Raw genomic sequence first — 23,155 nt, 5'->3', positions numbered from 1 at the left:
ATAAGTTAATCAAACTCGAAAGCCATACCCATCCATAAGAGGCTATCTGTATGCAGGTTCTATAATATTCTACGTAGCAAAAGTAATAGAACTGACTGATTTGTTTATATTACAAATAAATAAAATGATCATTATATAGCGTCAGTAGTGTCAACAGAAATGATTTAAAATTCTAAGTAGGTAGTACAAACTATGTAGGCTCTTTTATAATTTTTATTTAAGCAGTTATATTAAATCAGAAAAAAAAAGTATGTCCATCTATTTAACAGTAAACAGAACAGTAGTAAAACGCGTGTTGAAATCGCGTAGTTACTACTGTCCACCTGGACCGCCTGCAGGTCAATGCGGATGCCCGCCTGTTATACCGGGAGCGGGCAATCAAATCAAGCAACCTGTTTGCTGCCGACCATGCAATATACCACCTAATCCCTGTTGTCCTCGCTTCCATAAGGGTAAAAACACTTGGAAAAAATATAAGTACTTTGCCATATTAGTATGTTTTCCATTTATTTTCTTTCAAATGTATAATGTTTCCGGACACGCAACGCCGTACAAGGGAGAATGCCGAGACTATGAGTATATGCGCATACGCACGAAAAAATATCCATGGAAGGACGGCGTAAAAACTCTATTTCACAATGATCGCGTAAACCATTTACCGGGAGAATGTGTGCCTCCACCTCTCGACTGTGACTGAACATGTGGTTTCCACCTTGTGTAATTTTAATAAATAATTTCTTTTATACATTCGCTCAAGTTTGAGGATTGGATATAAAACAATATTACTATTAATTAGTATACAACGAAAATATAAATAGACCCTTTGGTGTATGAACGAGGAAAAAGTGCGCACGCATCGGGATGTGAAAGGGCGTAAGTTGACGACGGCGCACTAGGGTTGGCCTACAGTCGACGATCAATAGCCGCGCTGACGTCAGTGTAGTGTCGCGCGCTATTGGTTCCCCCGGCATTATTAAATAAACCTCCGGAGCGAGTGGCGCGCTAAGCGACGCGCCGCGGGCACAGCACCGCAGCACGCGGCGGGCCCGCGCACCGCTCGCGGCTCGCCGCCGCCCGCCATGGACGACATGCCGGACCTTTCACACCTCACGCCCGAGGAGCGCGCGATCATCGAAGGTGTCATAATGCGTCAGCGACAAGAGGAGCAGCGAGAACACGAGATTATGAGGTGTGCCCTTGTCTTGCGCCCCGCGGTCCGCCTCCACCTCCACTAACTCCCACCCACCCCGCTCGTTATATCTTTCTACTTACTGCACCATATGTGACAATGTTGTGAACGTGCTTCCAATTTCCATGTTACTTCATTACAAATAATATAATTTGGTTGTTGAAACGTTTTCTTTTTTGTAATAATTCAAGTGTATTTTGACTATAACAAGTTTAATTGTTATGGAATCTGGGTATTGACGTGTATTCAGTGCCTCATCTGCGCGAACCAGCAATCGTGATTACGTATAAATGTACGTATTTCAGGAGCGAGATTAGTACATAGTTATGTCTTTTATGCGTATTTTTTTGAACAATAGTTAAATTGAATAATTAATTTAGTGTCTAGAAACAAAAATAAAATTAATTTATACGGCTAATATGAAAATTATATTTCTATTCACAGTACTTTATCCATTACCTAAATAAAGCACGAATTGACTAAAATGAACAAATCTGCATTTGTAATATAATGTAATAATTAAATTATACCGCATTCACGAACTGATTGCTTTGTGTGTTTCAGGACGTATTAAAAATTAACAATTTTCTATGAGCAAAACGCTCCTTTGCCCTGTATAAGGGTTTTATATTTAATACTTTGTGGCATTTTTGACGATATTAAATTCGGACACGTTTATTGATCTCTGTTTTACTTGGCTCGACATTTGCACGAAGTACTAGTGGTTATTGACGCTAAGTAGGCGCTTCGCTTGCGGGAGCGTGGATGCAGTAAGATATTTTAGTGACCTACTTACTGAACTGCATAATTTTGTACTAAATTATCTAAATGTATGTGAAGTGAATAATATATTGTATTGTACTTTGCACGATCTCGTATAATATTCACCTCTTTTAAACTATTTCAATTTCGCTAAAGAATATTTCCGTCATTAATTGAATGTAAGGGTATTAAATAATTTAAATGAATATAATTTATTTTTTTAAAATCACTTATAAACAAAAAAATAAATAATTGTAACTAATAATAGAGGAGAAAGTTGAACAAGAAACAATTTAAAAATGCAGTATAGTGATACCAAGAATCAAATCTATATATGTAGTAGAGATCCTTTTTCTCGTCTAGTCCAGTCAACCGATTTCCTTTTTTTTTTTCTTTTTTTGTTAATAGCTATTGATAAAATGTGCGGACTATACAAATTCATAAATGTTTGCCTCAAAATTTTCAATAATGATTTTGGACGAATTTCAACCAGTGCGCGAACTCTAAGTAGGTATATATAATCTGTTACTAAAAAAATGTAAATATTGATTTAATGTAAGCAGTATTTTCTTATTGCTGTAGTGAGAAGTCTACTGAATGCTTGCATAAGCAAGCATTCAGTAGACTTCTCACTAGTCTTGCCTTCTACTATTTTAAAAATATTTTTTATTGAAATACTAGGGCTTTTGTAGATACTCTAAAATAATAATATTATTAATTCGTCAAATAACACGAAAAGGTAAAGGAAAATTGACGCCATTTTTATTAATATAAACACAGCCTACAACGGCTATAGCAATATTATATTCTTGAATTTTAGTTTGTTAAAATAAGCTTACAACCTAGTTCGTTATTATATAAATTTTATAACAAAACAATGCAAAATTTGATTTAATTTCACCTGTTGATAAATAACATAACGCCTATAAGTTCCGGTCTTAGATATACAAGGCCCCTAGGCACTGAGATTTAGGCCCTCTCATTCTAAAGCTATTAGAATAAAATTATATAATTTTGGCAGACTAGCCGGAGCCCCTAAACACCCGTGCAGGCCTAGAATAGGTAATTCCAGGGTTGATATAACGTATTGTAGGAGGTTTCTATGCAAATCAGGCTTTTCGTAGCATTAAAATTACTAATGATAAAAATACAGATAATCATCTTCTAAGCAAATACAAACAATACAAGCTATGATTATTATTACACGTAAATATTAACTTTCGGATTAACATTAATTAGAATTTATGAACTGTGCCATAAAAAATAATATTCTTTAAAATATGCTTAAATGTATTTATTTTTAAGTCGATAGAGTTAAAGTTGGATAAGGATTAGATTTGGTTTGTAAAATTCATTATAAATTAGATATGTTATTAGTTATTACCCATTTGCACGTAGCTTTTTGCTTCCTCATTTCTCATGCGCACAGTCAAGGCGTGGTACGTCCTTCCGGTGTCTGTGTTTCCTGAGCATTACAATTTACCATGATTCTTCATAGCGAGAGTGATCTCTTAGGCAAACAAGTTCCACCTTAAACTGCCTCAATATTTAGTATCCGATAATATGGTCAAGCCTACAAACAAAATAAATATTTTTATTTTTAGGGATTAAAATTTTTAGGGGTTAAGCAATAAACGTCAACCAATCTGTGTATGTACACATCGTGAATATAAACAGAAAGCAAGCTGTAAATTCGGGTCATCGCTTAGTAATAAGAAAAGATGACATTTAACATTTATTTTATTCGAATTTTGTCGCAGCTTATTCAATTAAGCAAAATAGAATTTTTAGTTAACCTATCCCAGAGAAAGAGAGGATACAAGTTTTATGTACTCGCGCGTAATTATTAAAGATTTAGTGTAAACTTAATGTCTCTTAATTAACTGATGTTATTTTGTTATAAGTGTTTGTGCGCATATTTGTTTTTATAATAATTAAACACGACTGTGAAGAAAAAAATCTTATGAGAGTAAAATATTGGGACGTTTATGAACTGTTACTTTAATTTTTATTGGTCGGGTTTATAAGTTATTTTATGGAACACAGACGTAAACAAGATGAAGTGGCAGTGCTCGAGCAATCAATTCGCACGAGGAATGAAATGCAACGAGCAGCAGGTGTTGAGCTCGCGGCCACCTGTCACATTTGCTTGAAGACTAAATTTGCTGATGGTGTCGGACATTCCTGTCACTACTGCAGAGTTCGGTGTTGCGCGAGGTGTGGCGGAAAGGTTACTTTGCGCTCTAACAAGGTAGTTACAAAAACATATTTTTATACATTAATACAATATCTTTCGATGCTACTTTGCTTGCAATTGTCCATATTAAATGCCCTTTAGAAAGATTACATTCATTTACACCAATATATTTTTTTATAATTAAGATACCACAGAACCTTCGTTTATTTGATCAAAACACCATAAAAAAGATTTAAAATGTATAAGTATGACAATTCGTAGCTAAATTAATATACCTAATGTCATTCTGACCGTTCCCGGCTACAGCGGCATTATAACCGAACTTTGAAGGAGATGTTACAGTGTGTGTTTTTCTATTATCTCACTTACATAATCCGATAGGACAGCAATTCGACACGATCGAAGAGAGAAAAGGCGCAAGTCTTACTTACGCGCGTTCCGAGCTTTGTACACTCTTACGAGTGTAAGCAGTGCTAACTAACACAGAATATAGCTCTATGCTACTACTGAGAATTTCTTAAATTTTTTTTTTTTGACCAGGCCTCAAATTTAATCAATGATATGAGGATCTGCAGCCTTATTAGCAGCGATTAAACCAACGAGGCATTTTGTATATGCATCTGGCAAAAATATAGACTATTAGGAGATCTGGCAGTCAATTTCACTAAAATTCTATGAATACTTAAATGACAACATAAAAAAAAATATTTTACTAATTATGTCAGTTAATCGACTATAATAATAATAATTTATTCACCACAAACTTTATTCACCAAAAAGAAACAAAGACAAAAAAATTAAGGTACAAAACCATAAAAAAGAGAGTTAACAATATCATAATTTGGTGCAAAGGTCTCAGCTAGGCTGCTTTTTAGTCTACGCCTTATACCACAAAAGAGAAAATACGGTACCTACTATTATTCCAACCGCGACATTTTGTCTGTGACAGTATCATATCCGAGATGTTCGCGCATGTGAAACAGTTAAAAAAACGAGTCGATAATAATTAACAACTTTACGTAACTTAACCGCGCAATATTCTTATTATTATTTGCATCCCTAGCTAAAATTAGTGTCCGTTATATTAACTTTATTTTCTAAAACTATATGGTGATTCATTTATTTGTAAAGCAGTGTATATAAATTTCCAGTAGCTTTTATCTTTGAACTTCAAAATTTTTAATCGCATTATAGAAATATAAAAATACGTTTATAATAGCGATATATCGACACGCTACGATGTTCGGCGTACTTAAAGGTATATTCGTATAGGAAATAGATCTCATATCGTGTGATTATTATAATTGATATTACTTATTACATAACGTAGTTCTGCTGTATTTTTTTTATAAAATGTAATTTTCAACTATTATTATCATTCATACGAAGCTAGGGGCGACTCGGTAGTAACATATAAATAAAACATCATAACACACTTTTAATATCGATATTTTTATTTTATTCGTATTATGTGTATTTATGTTATATTAATGAAACCTATAATACTAGATATTACTATTTTCCTATTAGAATTAGTAGCTGCAAGGATATTTAAGGTAAATAAACTTACAGGTTATATGGGTTTGCATACTCTGTCGCAAAAAACAGGAACTATTATCAAAAACTGGTCAATGGATACACAAAAGTGCCGGTCAAGACTCTATGCTATGGCGCATGGAATCAGATTTAAGAGGCTTACCACCTCAAGGAGATACCTCATTGGATAAGAGACCAAAGTTAGAAAGGGCACACAGTGCCGCAGAAAAGGAAAATCAACCTTTACAAAGATCAAGCAGTGCACTGCGACGACAGTACAGTCAACAGGAGGCACGGTGTTACGGGGAGCTCGAAGGACTGGCCCGGACCCATCCACATCTTGTGCACGCTAAACAAAAAGCGTCTTACGGTGTTGAGGAAACAGGACTCCAGATGCTGCCACCTCAGGGCACACAACTGCTGCCACTGCCACACGCGCTCGGGTCGCATCCGCCGTTGCCGCCTCGCTCGTCCTCTTCGGACGATGAGGTACCGGAGTGTGTCTCCGATGAGAACGACGAGTATCGCGACCGTGGTAAGTGCGCACGCTCTCCCAGCGCCAATCTATCCCACCTGTGTCGTCACAAATCCCTTCCATCCAAGCGATTTTTATTTGTCACCCACACGACAGCTACACTTTACAACACGCAAATATTTATACCGTAATTCTAGTGTATTAAATACGTACGTTCATAAAATTTTTGTTAAAAGTTTATAAGTATATCATATTATGTCCCAACATTTTGCAGCGATAAAGTTAAGGTGTTCCGTGCGAGGTATACAATTTTTATTAACGGTTGTAGTTATTAGTGAGTGTCAGGTTAATTAAAAGTTCTAACAAATAAGCTAATTTTCACAAAGAAGACTGTATTCTAGAGCACCTAAACTTATCCATAGGTACATATACATATTTTATGTTTACATCATGTCTGTTCATTTAGTATGTATGAGAGAAAAAATAAGTAAGTACTCTGACTAATCATTTCTCTGAAATCGTGTACCTATAACTGATATTATATTTATACTTATAGTATTTTTTTCAGATATATACCTGTTATATGTTCGTTTATTAAATTTTGTGGTTAAATATTCGGCGGAATCCATATTGTAACAAGACTTATTTAAATATGTTAAAAATAAAATGTTCAATACGCCGTGAGCGTCTCGCGCGCCTCTGCTATACGCCCGGTTCCGCGCCGTGCTTCGCGCCGCGTCTTCTCGAACCTCACTTCGCCCTGAACTGTTCGCAGGTAATGCTAGAGATAGGAGCGCTCCCGAAGCCACCAGAAACCAGCGCCAAGCGATATTAGATGAAAAAATGAAAAAGTTTTTATCGGTGAGCGGGGGCGTATTTCGGGAAAATAATGCGTTGTAAACTAAGCTAAATATTATAGATGTTTCAGTATTGTTAATGTTCGTTTCTCGTTTTGTTGAATCTACTTCTTTGGTCGGCCAATTGTGATCGCTATTAAATTAAAATAAATCTCTATCTTTCCTAATACTTGAGTCATTACCATCATCAAATCACCTTTTTAGCAGAAGTACATGATTATAATATGGATTTCAATTTAAAATTATTTCGTGTATGTAAACAGATAAAAAAAAGTTCTCTTAAAATATATGAATGTACCTCTGCTTTTTATTGCTTGAACCAGCCAAAATTAACACGTTTCTTTTTATGTACATTTTATGCGACAAATGCATCTTTTCTGGTCATGGATCTTTTTTATTTAAACTTTTCTTTGTGATGTGCCAAGATGGCTTTATCTAAAAATCAATTAATTTATAAGCGCACATATGAATTATGTTAAAGCTAATTAATTTATTTAATAACATTATATAGAAATAAAAAATAGTAACTTTATTAATTTTTAGTCAAATTAAATTATATATATAAATATAAATATAATAAATATACAATTGATCAGATAAGAATGCACACGTAATTTATGTGACAAAAAATATTTTGTGGTTCAAGCAATGCATGTTTGGGCGAAAAGAAGTGTAACATACTTGGTTAAATGTAAATGTCTTAGATTTTGTTGCAATATTTTTTTGGAACGGTTGTGTTATTAGACTTAAATAAGTTGTCACACATTCTTTCCGCTTTTGCGTGTTCACCGCTTTAACTGCGTTTAATTTGTTTTGATGCTAATAACGTATACGTAGGGTCGTATCGTACTGAAGTCATCGACGTGATTACATTTCGACAGATTTTTAATCTTTCACTTAAATTAAACCATAAATAAAACGATTTCTTAATATTGTCATATTTGGTTCCGGGCGCGTACGGGCGCGCAAGTCGTTGGACGGTTAAAGAACATTGGCCCGTTTCAACCAGTTGCTATTTAACCGTTGTCATTCTTAGGACAACTTGAGGCGTGTTCATCTCTCCGGAACCCACACCTGCGCAGTACCAGCGTGGCTGCCAACAATTATTACAATTTCACTAATCATTCACCGGCTTCGTACATGCCGGAGGCGCGCGGAGCGTTCGATACGGCAAGGACGGCACCGGCTGGCGGTCGTAGCTTCGACTCAGTCACAGATTGTCGGTGGCGCGCCCGTGATGATGGCGAGGGCTCGTACTTGCGACCCTACGTCACTGATGGGGGTCCGCGTCCCGATCGTGCCGTTTATAAGAGTGCTTACTTGTGGGAAGACTCCTCCGATAACAGACGTTTCACGGAAAGGAGAAAAAAAACAGTCCGCTTCGACGGCCACGAAGGTGCTGCGACGTTCCCTCGAGGGGGTCGCGATGCATCTGGTGGCCCGCATGAATGGGGCTCCTTACGCTGGGAGTCCGAGAGACAGACTAGCCAGGACTCTGCCACCAAAGACTCGGGCATCGATACGTCTAGCACTTTCACTTCCAGCGAAGACTCGAACAGGGGCGATTGCCCTAAGGTACATAACGATCATTGCACATTTCTTGTACTATGGGTTGAATTAAGCTTGCTTTTAAATCGAGAAAATTACTAAAAATTTAAAGCCCAATTATCAATGAAGTTTTGAATTATTCACGGAAAATTATAATATAATCTTATTTGTTAAATATACGTGACCATAAATATTAACGGCTTGAAGTTTAATAAAATATAAAGCGACGTAGTATCTAACTTTCACAATAATCAAAACACGAATGAGAAATATGAATGCGGGTAATATAACATAGCATATTAGTGTATGGCTGTAGCATGATTGCATTCGCAGGCATGATTCGTTTCACTAAGTGTGCACTTTCGTAATTGCGACACACTTTTAGCCAAATTTGCTGACTGTTTATGATATGTATTTTTTATGTTTACTTTATCCTAAGCGCGTTACATTTCTGACAGTTCCCACTTAACTGGCAAGTCTCCGCTGACGGAACCCGAATGGTTGGCCATATGGTTTTGCGGAAGAGTTTGATGGAAGGAAGTTCCAATTACTCTTCAGCAATTCTGGGACTGAAAGTAGTTGGAGGAAAAATTCTACCGGACGGGACACGAAGTGCTGTCGTTGAAAAAGTGAAAAAAGGTTCCATTGCCGATTTGGAAGGACAGCTAAGAATAGGTTATTACCATAAATTAACAACATTTGATTGAATTATGCGTCAAAATTTGTGAAATTACTGTTAATAATATTGTTATTTTTATTCTAAAATAAGTGTTTACTTCTTCAGGAGATGAAGTATTACAATGGAACGGATATGCGCTTCAAGGTCGTACAGCAGACGAAGTAGCTACAATCGTAGCCAACAGTAAACATGACTCGCATGTCGAACTCGTAGTCTCGCGGTCGCTGGCGCCCAACAGAACTGTCCAATCTTGGAGAGCGCATAAAGGTGAATTTTTTGTTCAAAATACATTTCACAACGACGAAATGCTTAATACGTATACTATATAATTAAAATATTTCATTTTGATTTTATAATAGCAGCCTAGTTATGTCTGTGACACCCGAGATTTAGACCCCGAACTCGATATATTCAGCCAATCAGTTAATTAAATTAATGTTATAGCAAATCATAGCATAATAATAATTGTGTAGAAGTTTACACTGAAATCATGGGTGGATGCGAGAAGCCGAGCGTTTTGGTGACTTCGCCTGGCTCACCTGACATCCACTCTCGGCGCCGCTCCGCGCGACACAATCACAACATAAGCGTCACTGGTCGCATTCAGGTATGATAAAAAAAAACTATTTTATATATGTGTGTTTGGTCTATCTGTCAACTTCTCAATATTCTTCTTCTTAATTTATCAAGTTTAGTAGGCATCATGAAAAATTAAATTAGTTATTTGTTTAATATTATATTATTCAGGTCAGATCGTGTAGCCAACTTGGGGTTTCTATATACAAATATTAACGTGTTTTTTTGTGTTTAGATTTAAAATAAATCCGTCGTTGACGATTTACTGTTGTATATGCCAACAGGAATGGATTTTCTTATAAGAGTGGGTCCAGAGCTAAGATGGCAAAATTTATGAGGCGGTAAAAATTTAAAAAAGTGTGCTTACAGCACCTCGCATAAAAAACAGAAATAATGTTTGTAATAATTAGCAGATAGGTCACAGTACCTACTTGTGTACAAATTACTGTTTTTTGCAAGCCTTTTGTAGATACCGGCCGCCACACATCAGTTTTTCTGCTGAAAAAAAAACAATAATTTGTTTTGTGTTCCAATTTAAGGCTGAAAAGATAAAAAGAAAAGAGACGTAACATATGTTATGATTAAGATTATTAACCGGTCCTGGTTTAAATTTTCTAACTTTAATATACAATTTTCGTTATATAATTTTTTTACTTTAACTTAATAGGAACAATTCGAAACTGTTTTTTTTTAGTTAAAAGTTAACTTCGACATCCCGGCACTGCAACTGCTTGTAACAGTGTTATCAGCTACTGGCCTTAGCTCCAGGGCAGATGGTTCTCCGCGATGTCCGTATGCTAAAGTATTTCTGCTGCCCGATAAAAGCGAAAAGAGCAAACGCCGCACCAAGACCCTCGCAAATACCCTAGAGCCGAGATGGAACCAGACCTTTGTGTATTGTGGAATTCGAATAACCGATATCAAGAAACGAACCCTAGAGGTGAGAGAAATATAAAATAAACATAAAAGTTGCGATTATTAAATACATGTGTTGCCTAAAGACTCAAACTATTTACGTCTACAATATTTTTTTCTGATCAGGTCACTGTATGGGACTTAAATCGTTACGGCCCAAACGATTTTCTCGGTGAAGTTCTTCTTGATTTAGACAATATTATTAATCATGAACCTACCTGGTACCTGTTGAAACCACACGAAGAAATAGTTAGTTATGGGGTAAGTAAACACGTTTATTGATCTTTATAAATATCTATGTAATATAAAATGGTATCAATTATGTACATTTTTGTGAAAACTCAGTGCATATAAAATAGGAAAAAAATAGTAAGATGATGTTACCGTTATTATCTCTATAAAGCATAGTTATAATTTTCCCTGTAATTATTTTTACTTTTGATCAGCAAATATATTATATTAAAAATTTTGTGAAAATAAAAGTTGAGTTGAGTTTCATATTTACATTGTAATTATAACACAAAAAAATTGTATTCGTAATAGCGGTACCGCGACGATGACGTGGACGGGGAGCACCTATCGCCACCATCCACGTCGACGTCGCGTCTCTCAGATTCCGACACTCCGAGCGAGTGCGACCTGCGACGTCATCATTCACTTTCCAGCCTCGCCTCCAGCTCGAGTCCTCCGCCCCCGCATGAGGTTAATTCCTTGTTATTTATCATCTAAAAAGTCATAAAAGTAAAACAAAGTATGTTGTGTGATATATCACACGATCAACGAGTCCAGAAGGCGAAGTCTTTCTTATCAAAACTCATCATAGTGGCTTGTAAGCCAAGGGTTCAAACTTCGGGTCGTGCTAATAAAGGGTTATTGGGTTATTCTGTCGTGAAATCCTTGGTAGCAGCCCAGAGCCTAAAAATGATAAAACTCCTGTGCCTTGGAAAACAGGGTAAGTCTTTCGTTCTACACCTGATCTCTTTCCGATTGTGTTGGATTTGCCATCTGATCGGATGAAATGAGAGTAAGGGAGTAGAGAGTGCACTATTATATATCCTGTGCAGATGGCTAGTCTCCCGTGAGAATAGTTCACGTGGCCGAAATGGGTCAGTTGATGTCCCATCACCGCAAATCAATGGAACATAGGACAATTCTATTATTTATCTCGTTTTAAACATGAATCATCTGATATCACACCTCAAGATTTTAATTTAGTACAATAAATGTAAAATATTGCTCGAATTGATATAACTCTTTGTATCATCAAAATGTTTGCTTTGTAGATTGAAGGAACGCGATGTAGCCGTCGGGACATGTCACCGGCTGGTCGGGTGAGAACCGCCGGCATGTCCAGAGATCGAGTGAGACTCAGTATTAGATACTTTAATTTAAACTGTGATAAAACATTTAACAATTTAACAAAAAAAAATACAATAATTGAAACGTAATGTTTCCGTCCCGTGTCCCCGCAGAGTGGGTGCGGCGCACGCTCGCAGTCGGCGGCGGGCGGGCGCAGCGCGTCGCCGCGGCGCTCGCTGTCGCCGCCCGCGTCGGGGCCGCGCTACACTCACGACGCACACGCCTTACGTATGGTCACTTCAACACGGGACTGTCTACTCATATCGCTACTTCCGTTTGAATCACAGAAGTTTATATTATGTATTATTTAGGAGTGTTTCTCAGCTAAGGCTGGTACATGCGGTAGTCGTTTGCGCGCCTTCACGTTTTAAAGGCACATAAGTTTATATTGTTATTTTACGAGCCAACTATTTATTAATATGTTCGTTGGCTCGCAAAATTAAAACACCTTTGATCAAACTACGCGAATTGAGCATGATCCGAGGGAAGATTCGGATTTGTGTTTACCTTAATGCATAAAATGACACGTCTTCTCCTAAAGCTTGCCATCGGTATGTACAAGTTAAACTTTAACTGTTCTGGTAAATCGTTAAAATGTTTCTGTTTCCTTATCGTGGTCTTACAGTTTCGTTGTGTATACGAATGCCACTCATATAGTGACGTAAAGCGGAGGTGTTCGGCCACGGTAGACCGCGGGCCCGGACCCCGCACGGAACACATCGTCGCGACTTGCACGTATCGCGATCATCACCACTTTACTGCCACTTACTATTCTACCTTCCTTCATTTTTTTTTCACGCATCTTCCGCCCTCGTCCTGTACCTAAGAGCACGCTAACCACTCGAATTAAGATACGTTGTAATCATGATTCCTCATGAATGCAACTTTTATTTTCAATGATCTCACAGTGTTTATAATTGCATGCCATTCTACTTACTACCTTAATTCTATTTCAACGCCAACTTCGTAAGTTATTTTTCAACTTATATACTTATTCGATGTTTAACTTCGATTGAAAAATCTTAACATTATTTATGTCTCTAATCATGACTGTAACAAATTAAATGACAATAAGTAATTTTTAATACTTTCTATTATTATTTTTTTAAAGCATCTTACAATAATCATCGATAAAAAATAGTAGGAACAGATGTTAACTTCAGTGCGGGTAGATATTGAAACAACCAAAATTGCCAAAACTAAAAGGTGGAAAGCAGCTTACATTACGTTGCAGTGTGCGAGGAGCGTGGTGACACCCGGCTGCCGACGCATGCTTACGCGCCGCGATTTCAATCCCGGTCCGCCACTGCCACTCCCACTACTAGCCCTAAGAAGCGACAACTGCCGCAAATACCACACCAGGTATGCTGCACTAGAAACCACGCTGTGATCACATCGCTTATGAGTTACTCTAGTAGTGATAGAAAGAGAAAAGTAACTGTTATTTTGTGTGCAGCAGAGTGGGCAGAGGGCGATGCGCGCGCAAGTGTCTGCGGATCTTGAAGAACGTAAGTGGATCGCCCCGCACCACATTGGCGCCACACTTACCTACCGCAGCACGCCACAAGGTCAATACATCCATACCTTCACTTGCTATTTCGTCGTCATCTGCAATCTTCTGACGTTAGTCGAAAGCGCAGAGGCTTATTCATGCCGATAAAAACCTATGAATGTCAATTTAAATCATCGTATCCATTATTATTAACTAAAGAGGAATTATATTGACACATACAGATATTTAAAAAAATATTTAGGCATTGCCACTTTTAAAAATTATCCATCCAAATTTAAAGGGTTGTTCAAAATTTGGAGGAAATGCTAAAATAAAACAACTACACATACACATCTTTTTACATTGTTTGCGCGATTTTTAATGAACACAAATATAACCTATGAAATTGATTACCACATAGACGACATTGCTCGTTTTAGCGAGGTAATTTTGACCAGTCTAGACTTTTACCATCTAACCAACTAATATAGAATTCTCTTAAATTTTAAATCAATCATAGCAAGATCATATTAGGTATTGGCGATGTACAGAAACACAACACACATAATATTACTCCTTCCTATTACTATGAACATACAAACAGTTTGCGGTTGCCGAAGACTGTCTCTCTATTCTCTCTCTGGTTCGTTTCACGGACTGTGGCTAGTTTAAACAAATAAAGTAAAATTATTTAGGCTGGGAGAGACACTATGCAGGGTTATCTGACTCTGAGCTCGCGGCGCGAGGCGGCGGCTGGGCGCCTCGGCGTCGCCTCTCGCCTGACGCGACCGCCGCCGACTCAGACCTCGAGTCTGTCGCCTCCGTCACCTCTAGTGCATTCAGTACGCAATCTGAACGACCTCGTCCCACAAGGATGCTAAGGTGACATAATATTGAATAGTTTTCCTACTGTTAATTCATGATCTACATTTTCTCTAACTTTTGAACTTATTGAAATGAAATTATTATTAATTAGAAGAAAAATTTACAATTCACAAGAAATCGATTTTTTTACAATATATTGTATTCGGTCCCTCTTACCTACATGTAACCAAAAATACATATATCTAACATCTTTTTTTGCCTTTTGTTTAGTCCTTAAGAGAAAAAATATTATAAAGAATTAACTTGCATGAAAAATCTATTCATTATTGGTTGCTTCCATGCTTTACAGCCGGATGCAAACGCTTCCCACTTATAGCACTTCCTCCTTTTGTAATAGTTCTCCATCCGCCCTTGAGTATCATTACGATGAGTCGGCGGTTGGGACAGCTAACAGTACACAAGATTTTTTGCAATATAGTTGTATTACACCATCGGAAAAATCGCGTCGTGCACGTCCCAACCGCCGTCAACGTCGCACCTTAGCACGCAGTCGTTCTGCTGGTGCCTGTCCTAAAAGCTCAACTGAATTAAGTAATAGATATAATGAATATCTGGAACTGAATAGTTACAGTGATGAAATAAAATATAATAATTCAATTTATTGTAATTCTGATGTATTTTTTACACAAGAGAATAAAATGTCGACACATCATATGCCTAGTAAAATACGTGCACACAAAATTCCTATTAAAAGAAAATTTCAAAAACAGCCTACACCGTACTTCCAAAATATAAACGACATGACTGAAAACAATATACACCAAAAATATGATGAATTAAATAGAGTACAAAACAAAATACTTAACTCAGATGATATAAAAATACTACAAATGAGAACATTGCCTGATATTCCTCTTTTTGAAACTTCTAACGAAACAAATTTAAATGATTTAAGCCGTGATACTCATTTAATAAATAAAGATGAGAACAGTCACCACTATCACGGTTATGCAAGTGATGATAGCATACCAGAAACTACAATACACATTAGTTTCGACAAACAAAATAGCATAGACATAGAACCTTATAACATACACCGGGATGTAACTTTAAGTCCAAAAGTTTATGATTTGCACAACAATTCTCATTCTTGTCCTTTAATTAGAGATATCGATAGGAATAATTTTTTATCGTTAGACCTAAGAGCAAATTGTAAAGATCATATTTACTTCTCAGAATATAACGATACGAGTGATGAATTTGGGTATAACGACAAATATAGAATATCTAGTAAAATCTATAGAAGTTCTTCAGACTCAATGGTTTCAACTAGAAGTTCTCCTCCTAACTCGAAACCTGTAACACCTGACGAAAGTAATTCCATTTTTAAAAAAATGTACCTACCCAATGTATATAACCAGGCTCCTGAAAGTATGCGCATTAAGGATTATAATACAACTAGTACTTATAAAAATGTGGGCAAAAACAAAACACCATCGTATAATGTAAATGAAAAAAAACATCACTCTGCAAAGTCCTTACCTAACCAGCGTAGTATAGATAATTCATTAAACAACTCATTGTGTATCGAAAATAATGCTTACTCCCCGGCTTTTCCTAAAGCTGAAACCTACCACTTAATCCCAGATTATAGTAAAATGGCTAATTCTTTATCTGTTGGTCTTTCTCCCACGAACCTCGGCTCGCCCTGTGGTCTGCTTACATCCGACGCCCCGCACTTACCACCCGATGACACTCATCACAAAACTAACGAAGCGACGACATACCTTCCTGGGGATGATGACTCTACTATTGCTGAAAAAACTAAACAAACTCGAATGGCGCGACATGGGGAGCCTGATTCAAAACGAACAAACGAAAAATCTTCAATGGAAAACACGAACAAAAATTCTGATATCAACTTCGATACCACTGAATTGGAATGCAGTAATGATTACGGAGGACGTGAAAATGGTCGCAATCATAGCAAACAACAGCCCCTCGAAAGACGCGAGTCAAGGCGAGGACAATTCACTAGAAGTCTCAGCAATGCTGATGTTCCTCCTGATGAAAAAGCAGGTATATTTTAAATTTACATTAACTTTTAAATTAAATATTTTGTACTAATAAATTATATGAAATATACGTAAATATATTGTTATAATATATAATAATAATTACTATAAAACATATACATCTCAAGATGGCAGCCTCAGTGACACCGCTCTTGGCGGAACAAGTGAAATAGAACCTGCCAACGATGACGTTCTACTTAAAGCTGAACCGAGAGATTACTTTGGGCCCGGCATGGGGAAGAAAAGCAACTCGACGTCGCAACTTTCAGCCACAGGTAAACTTTTATATAAGGTTTATTAGGAACCACTGAAGTCCAACATACCTCCTAAATATATAATGTGTATGTGAGATGTTAGGATAAAATATTGTATTAAATAAGAAAAACTAGTAAAATATGTTGTATATTTAAGTGATGTGGATTGATCGACAGGAAGGAAAAGAAGGTTAGGTTTCGGTAAACGTGGGAAAAATTCGTTCACGGTTCAACGCAGCGAGGAAGTGGTGCCCGGGGAAATGAGGGGGGGTACCGGCGTCTCGCGAGCCTCCTCAGCCTCAAGCGAGAACGACGACGGCAGGTTCGCGGCACTCATACCCGTCACATTGACACAATAGTGCGGGCTCTGAGGCGGTAGATCTTACGCGTCGCGTGGACCTGTTGTGTTCAATTTCGTTCGCGTTAGGCAACCAGTTAGGATAACCTGTATCTACGTCTACTGTATAATGTGTAATACAACACAGCATGCTAAGAAAAACTACTTCGATAGATGTACATACATGTAATGTTGCTTTGCAGCGTCGGCTATGTAGAGCTTTTACTGGTAAATGTATTGACCATTAAACGAGCGAGTGTTTTAAAATAAAAAAGATAATTTCAATGATCTGATATTAACATTTTCATTATTTAATATAACAAGTTGTGTCTTGTTTGTTTATTTTCGCATAGTTTGTTTTTAATAAACAATGTTTTGCAAAATCACTTATATATGATTCAGTCATTCGGCTGAACTATTGTGAAAAAAAAAAACAAACAAAAGATTGTATTATAATTACAAAAAAAATGTATTCGCTAGTTTTAAAAATTTAATTCACATGCAAAGTAAATGAAAATGTTACAATCAGCACATTAAGATAAAATTAAAATCTATATATATACTAAAATCCAATATAATGCGGAAACCACGACAAATATAATCAAGCACTGAAACAAACACATCAAGAAAATCATAAGAAAAATTCGATCGATCCAGGGCAGACAATGTTAATTGACATTACAATCCACAATACAATCTCACTCAAACTGCATTTTATTAAATATAAAGATATTCTAAGCAATTATATTTCAGGAATAATTAACTTAATATGTATATATGAAGAATGTATGTATATTCAAAATATATTTGTAATGTTAATGTAATTGGCATGAGTATATGATGGGTATTGAATGTGTTGCGTGTCCGCGACGGACGTGTCTGTCGCGTAGAGGGCGGGAAAGGCGCACGTCGCAAGCGCTCCGGGGCCACTACCACCTCCTTCCAGCGCTCGCACGAGGTGTACTCCGACAGCCTCGCCTCCATATCTAGCTCGGAAGGATCCTCGTAAGTCGCTCGCTCGCCTCGTCCTTCGCAGCTCGAAATTTCTGTGTGCATCGATGTTACTCGCGTCTTCTCCTCTAATTCCTCTTTACGCCTTCGTCTTGTAAGCATGATGCCATTTTGTATTGGTGTTTTTTACTTCACTATATTCCGTTCAGCGCACACGCGTCTTCTCACGTTTAGGCAACGCACCCACTCCGATAAATTAAAAGGTATAATAAACTGCGCTCTTGACAGTTTTCATCAATAAAATTAAATTTTCAGAAGTATTGCAGGTGTCATGGTGCTTTACTGTATACGCTGCACGAATGTTGATGGTAATTAAATGTTGCCTGAAAGCCTAACGATGTTTGCACATTACTGTTCTGGATCGTTTGTCTTCCTATTTTATCTATTGTACACTCATTTTATTTTTCAATCATGCATGTATCACGATATTATTAATCACATGATTTTATGAAACTTATTAAATAATTATATGTATTCCATTAAATACATCATACAAGTGTACAATGAGCGGTTTACGAAACTTAACCAAAACCATTAAGAAGTATATAGTGTTAAGTGTTTTAAATCGCGGTTTCTGATGGATAGTATGTCGCCTTACTCCAAAATTATATTTTATGAAATTCAAGATTTCGAGTAAATATGCATATAAAATTTTCTTCCAAGTGAGCAAAAAAAAAGACCTTTTGCATAAAACAACTTTAAGACGTATTTCGTTGTAGCTATACGCAGAAAAAACCTTGCTACGTCAATGCTACGAAATCAAACATTTATGTAAATCATTTGAAGTTTTTTAGTCCAAAATGTTACAGTCTGAGTTGTATGTTAGTTAATCATTTTTACAATCATAAATAAAAGTTATTAGTCATTTAAACATTTCATTTAGTTATAGCAGCTGCAAAGCTTTGCGAGTCATTATTGTACACTATAAGATTAAAATAATCATTAAGCGCTTTTCGTTTTACATTTACAACGAAAAACGAAAACATAAAAGGCTTTGTTTCTTAAACTCATAATAACAAAGAAAATTGTTTTTTTTAATTTAAAATGTAACCTAAATACATAAGCAACTACCAGAAACGTAAAATACATATATATTATATTAGAGAGGTATATTATATCAGATAAAAATTGCGACCATGCTTATCTCCTCATCGTCAGCATATTTATGAAGGACTGCTTCTCTTTAAGATCGCTAATATTGATTAAAATTGCGATATCTACAAAAATTAAAAAGTAATTATAATCATGAGAGGTTTGCTACGCAACTTTCGCGTATCTCAATTTCGACCGATTAGTAGTTTATGATTTAATACAGACATTATGTTATTCAGTATTTTGTACTTCCAATCTATTAGCTAGTTATTTCTTGTATTCGAATTATTATTAATAATTAATTACGTATGATTATATTGAACTATATAAAGATGAAACTTTACAATTAATTTGAATGTTATTGTGTAATCTAAGGTACTCGAAACCCAGCTACTAGAATAGATAATTAGATATATAGATAATCTGACACTTCTTTTACGTACCCGCTCTTAAGTTTTGACTTCTAGACATAGTTAATATTATTTGTTGGAATCCAATGATAAGTAATTAATGCATACACCCATTCCCTATAAAATGTAAAGCCATTCGTTGCATCTAAGACTACCGCCCTTTTCTTCACTATTGTATCAATGTTTTATTTTTTAAAGTTGTTAATTACTATATATCAATCCCGGTAAAATCCGAGTTTTGTTTACAAGCATATTAAAACAGAGAAATAATAACTAAATACAGTTATTCAATAATTAAATTACTTATTTCAATAATTTATCATAAAACAGAACTTGGTTTTATTTTTTTTATTTGATTCAATTAAAACCAATGCTTTTTATTTAAAACTAATGTAAAAATACTTTTTTATCTTTTCTAAGAATTCTTTAAAAAAATCTGTGTGATTAAGGTAAGTAAAATGAAGTTCTATTAAAATAAATATAAGTTTTGGCACTAAACATTTTATGAATTGTCACATTATATATACTTATATTATTTAACATTTCAAAGGTTAAATATGTATAAACAGATTTTCCCCTGGGATGCGAGGCTCGGGGTCTTCCGATGGAGGTGGCTTATCGAACTTTATAGACGGGTTAGGCCCGGGGCAACTGGTCGGTCGGCAGCTTCTAGGCGCGCCAACATTAGGCGATGTACAACTCTCCATGTGCTATCAAAAAGGATATCTTGAGGTGACGTTAATATTCTATTTTAAATGACTTCTGCATCATAGTAATAAATTATATTATTATATACTAAAATCTTAACTTCAATAACATTTGGATTTTATTGTTTGAAAGTCAAGCTTCGTTTTGTGAAACCGGAAGGTTAATTCTAAGAATTTTCGAACTTTTCTGCTGTAAACATTTTGTGAAGAAATCTCCAACAAAAGTTCTTTGTCGGAAAGGTTACGCTCCCGTATATACATAAATGATGTTTAATTATTTGTTTGTTGAGTTGGAAAAATGTCACTCAAACTTATCAATCAGAGAAAATATTATTAAAATTTATCAATATTATTAAAATACTGGAATGTTTCAGTCTTTGTTCGACGGATACTTCATAACTTAACTTAATGGTCTCATAATTTAATTCATATAGGTGGAGGTAATTCGTGCGAGAGGGTTGCAAGCTAAACAAGGAAGTCGAACTCTGCCTGCCCCATACGTAAAGGTGTACGTAGTGAGCGGCAAACGTTGCCTCGCTAAGGCAAAGACCGTCACGGCGCGACGCACTCTCGACCCACTCTATCAGCAAACACTCACCTTTAGGGAACACTTTAAGGGATGTGTTTTGCAAGTAAGTAATTTTCTTAAATCGCTTCTACTCCTAAAGATCCGGATTAAAAAAACGCATTTTTAATTTTTTTATACCAAAATAGTATGGCGGGAATAAAAACTTGACAAAAGGTCGCAGCTTTAAATCCAAGCAAGCGCAACCTTTTTTAAAGTTACTTTTAATAAGCTTCGAACCGTTTTCTATTTAATATAAGAATTTACGCATGTTCAGAGCTATTTAAAAGTTAAACATTATTATTTATAAAATATTTATAATAATTGTTTTTATTCAGGTAACTGTTTGGGGAGATTATGGTCGTATAGAGGGAAAAAAAGTTTTCATGGGCGTGGCGCAGATTATGCTAGAAGATCTCGATCTCTCGAACCTCGTCATCGGATGGTACAAGCTATTCGGAACAACGTCACTGGTAATATTTAATTAAATTGTTATTATGACTATTTAACCAAATTCTAATGGACATTGACCTTCACGGTGCAATCAAAAAAACGATTGCACTATAATACCTACTATTAAGACAAATCTAAAATAATCCATGTGCACACTTCTTTCAAACAATAGTATTAGGTATTTATAAATTTCAAATATAATAATAAATTATATTAACTTTTCAACGTAAATGTATGATAATATTTTTATCCGAAAATAGTAAAAACATTAAAATGAACACTTAACAATGTCCATAATAGAGGTGAGAATTTTGGAGCTACAAAAGATATATACCCTATTTCAATCGCAGTAGGAGTGAAGCTAAACAACTGTTGATTTGCAAATTGCATGCGATTTTTTAATTGTTCTGCTTTATTACGCACTACAAACAGTTCTTGATTAATATTCCTTTTTTTTTATAATACAACACTTTTCCACTTAACTAGTTATAACCACATTAATTTAACTTTCGAAGTTCCGATTACAACTTTGCGATTATTGAAAGCGCCATTTTTTCGCGAATCCATAGTGAATATCATAGATTCGGTGACCAATATTGGTATCAAGGTTTTTTGTTTGGGTTTACTCCTCTTGTGGTTGGAATAGGCTATACATAAATTATCTATATTTATATACAAATACAATACAAATGAAAACTTCTTTTTTTTGAGGTCGATTCAAGTAACTTTTTATAGATACACATTTTATAGTAAACATTTATTTGTTTTCAGTAACCAAAGTGCAGCAGTGGCTAGTGTGTTCGACGAACTTATATCAATACAATAAATATTAACTTTGTCCAAAAATACATTTAGTGATACTGCTTTAATATCATGATAAACTGCAAATATCTTGTTCATAGGTAATTTTCTATAAAACGAAAGTTGTATGTAAATTATTTGTATTATTATTTTATTTTGGAATGCCTACCGGAGTTTTGAATAGTTAGCATTTTATAGCAAGAAAATAAAATGTATAGTGTACTCGATAATATGTAATTAAGTATTAAAAGCCAAATGCTATGTTTTTTTTTTTATTTTCCCAACAAAACTTAGTACAGAACTTCCTTGCATAAACACGATAATATTACATGCAATACACACAGTATAATATAATACATATTTTATTTAGAATTATATAAAATTATATTTCATTATATTTCAATTTTAGAGATTAAAAACTACTATTCCAACTAACATAGAAATTTAATATTGTGATAGTATACTTTTCAAGGCTGCTTTTGTGAATATCATGTAAGTTCATTGGTATTTATAATTTGTCTTTATTCATAATATTTGTGAGCTACATAATATCACCTTAGGACAAATCAATCTATTTTAAAACGAGAGGCATAGACATATATAGTCATGAAATATAGATATACTAAAAGTTTCATTAAAATTCACCCAACATGTAATATTTTATTACAAATCCACCCACCAAAGTCCAAACCAGTCCTGTGTAGATTTCATAAAAAGTAGGTGGCCATACTTTATAATTCTATTACGTAAATACCTACGGAAATTTTCGACATTTTATAGGAATGGTTCTTCCCTGACAACGTGTAGGTATGCAATATATCACGATGAGTAGTTAAAACGTGACAGCGCAATAAACTATTATTTACTATCATAATTTCCTAACAATAGTATTCTTGAATTAAAAATGTTAGCGACACCAAGTCTACTTATTATATATCATAAGTGCCCTACGCAGTAAACATCAAGGTTCTACTGTTTCACTCTTCAAAACGATTAAGAACCTCTGTACAGTAATAGCTAGCTAAGAACGTAACTTTTGT

The 23,155-nt window shown here is 35.4% G+C and overlaps 1 protein-coding gene across 10 annotated transcripts; it reads left to right on the top strand.

Moving 5' to 3' along the window:
- Nucleotides 1–701: 701 nt before the first annotated feature.
- LOC126775404 (regulating synaptic membrane exocytosis protein 2) lies at nucleotides 702–22,376 on the top strand. 10 transcript variants are annotated; one of them, XM_050497337.1, is made up of 22 exons: nucleotides 702–1,189; nucleotides 3,998–4,202; nucleotides 5,721–6,219; nucleotides 8,053–8,591; nucleotides 9,023–9,239; nucleotides 9,349–9,510; nucleotides 9,717–9,850; nucleotides 10,514–10,759; nucleotides 10,861–10,995; nucleotides 11,278–11,436; nucleotides 12,018–12,095; nucleotides 12,207–12,321; nucleotides 13,328–13,455; nucleotides 13,553–13,601; nucleotides 14,281–14,467; nucleotides 14,760–16,489; nucleotides 16,614–16,760; nucleotides 16,917–17,061; nucleotides 20,159–20,321; nucleotides 20,731–20,928; nucleotides 21,200–21,334; nucleotides 22,086–22,376. In XM_050497337.1, exons 1-22 carry the CDS (start codon nucleotides 1,080–1,082, stop codon nucleotides 22,086–22,088), a joined length of 5,484 nt encoding a protein of 1,827 aa, XP_050353294.1. In that variant the 5' UTR covers nucleotides 702–1,079; the 3' UTR covers nucleotides 22,089–22,376. The 10 variants fall into 10 exon arrangements, with proteins under 10 accessions (XP_050353294.1, XP_050353263.1, XP_050353285.1 ...); XM_050497306.1 differs by having other exon boundaries at nucleotides 13,553–13,661; XM_050497328.1 differs by having other exon boundaries at nucleotides 13,550–13,601.
- Nucleotides 22,377–23,155: the final 779 nt, after the last annotated feature.

Source organism: Nymphalis io, chromosome 2 (genome assembly GCF_905147045.1).
Source record: "Nymphalis io chromosome 2, ilAglIoxx1.1, whole genome shotgun sequence".
In the NCBI taxonomy this organism is placed as follows: domain Eukaryota; kingdom Metazoa; phylum Arthropoda; class Insecta; order Lepidoptera; family Nymphalidae; genus Nymphalis; species Nymphalis io.
This window is presented reverse-complemented; position numbering and strand designations above follow the sequence as displayed.

Excerpts from the sequence above, each read along its gene's own strand:
- LOC126775404 (XM_050497298.1), top strand. The coding sequence starts at position 1,080 with ATGGACGACATGCCGGACCTTTCACACCTCACGCCCGAGGAGCGCGCG. Across the intron at positions 4,203-5,720 it reads TTACTTTGCGCTCTAACAAG|GTTATATGGGTTTGCATACT; the intron begins GTAGTTACAAAA and ends ATAAACTTACAG. Across the intron at positions 12,096-12,206 it reads CCGGCATGTCCAGAGATCGA|AGTGGGTGCGGCGCACGCTC; the intron begins GTGAGACTCAGT and ends GTGTCCCCGCAG.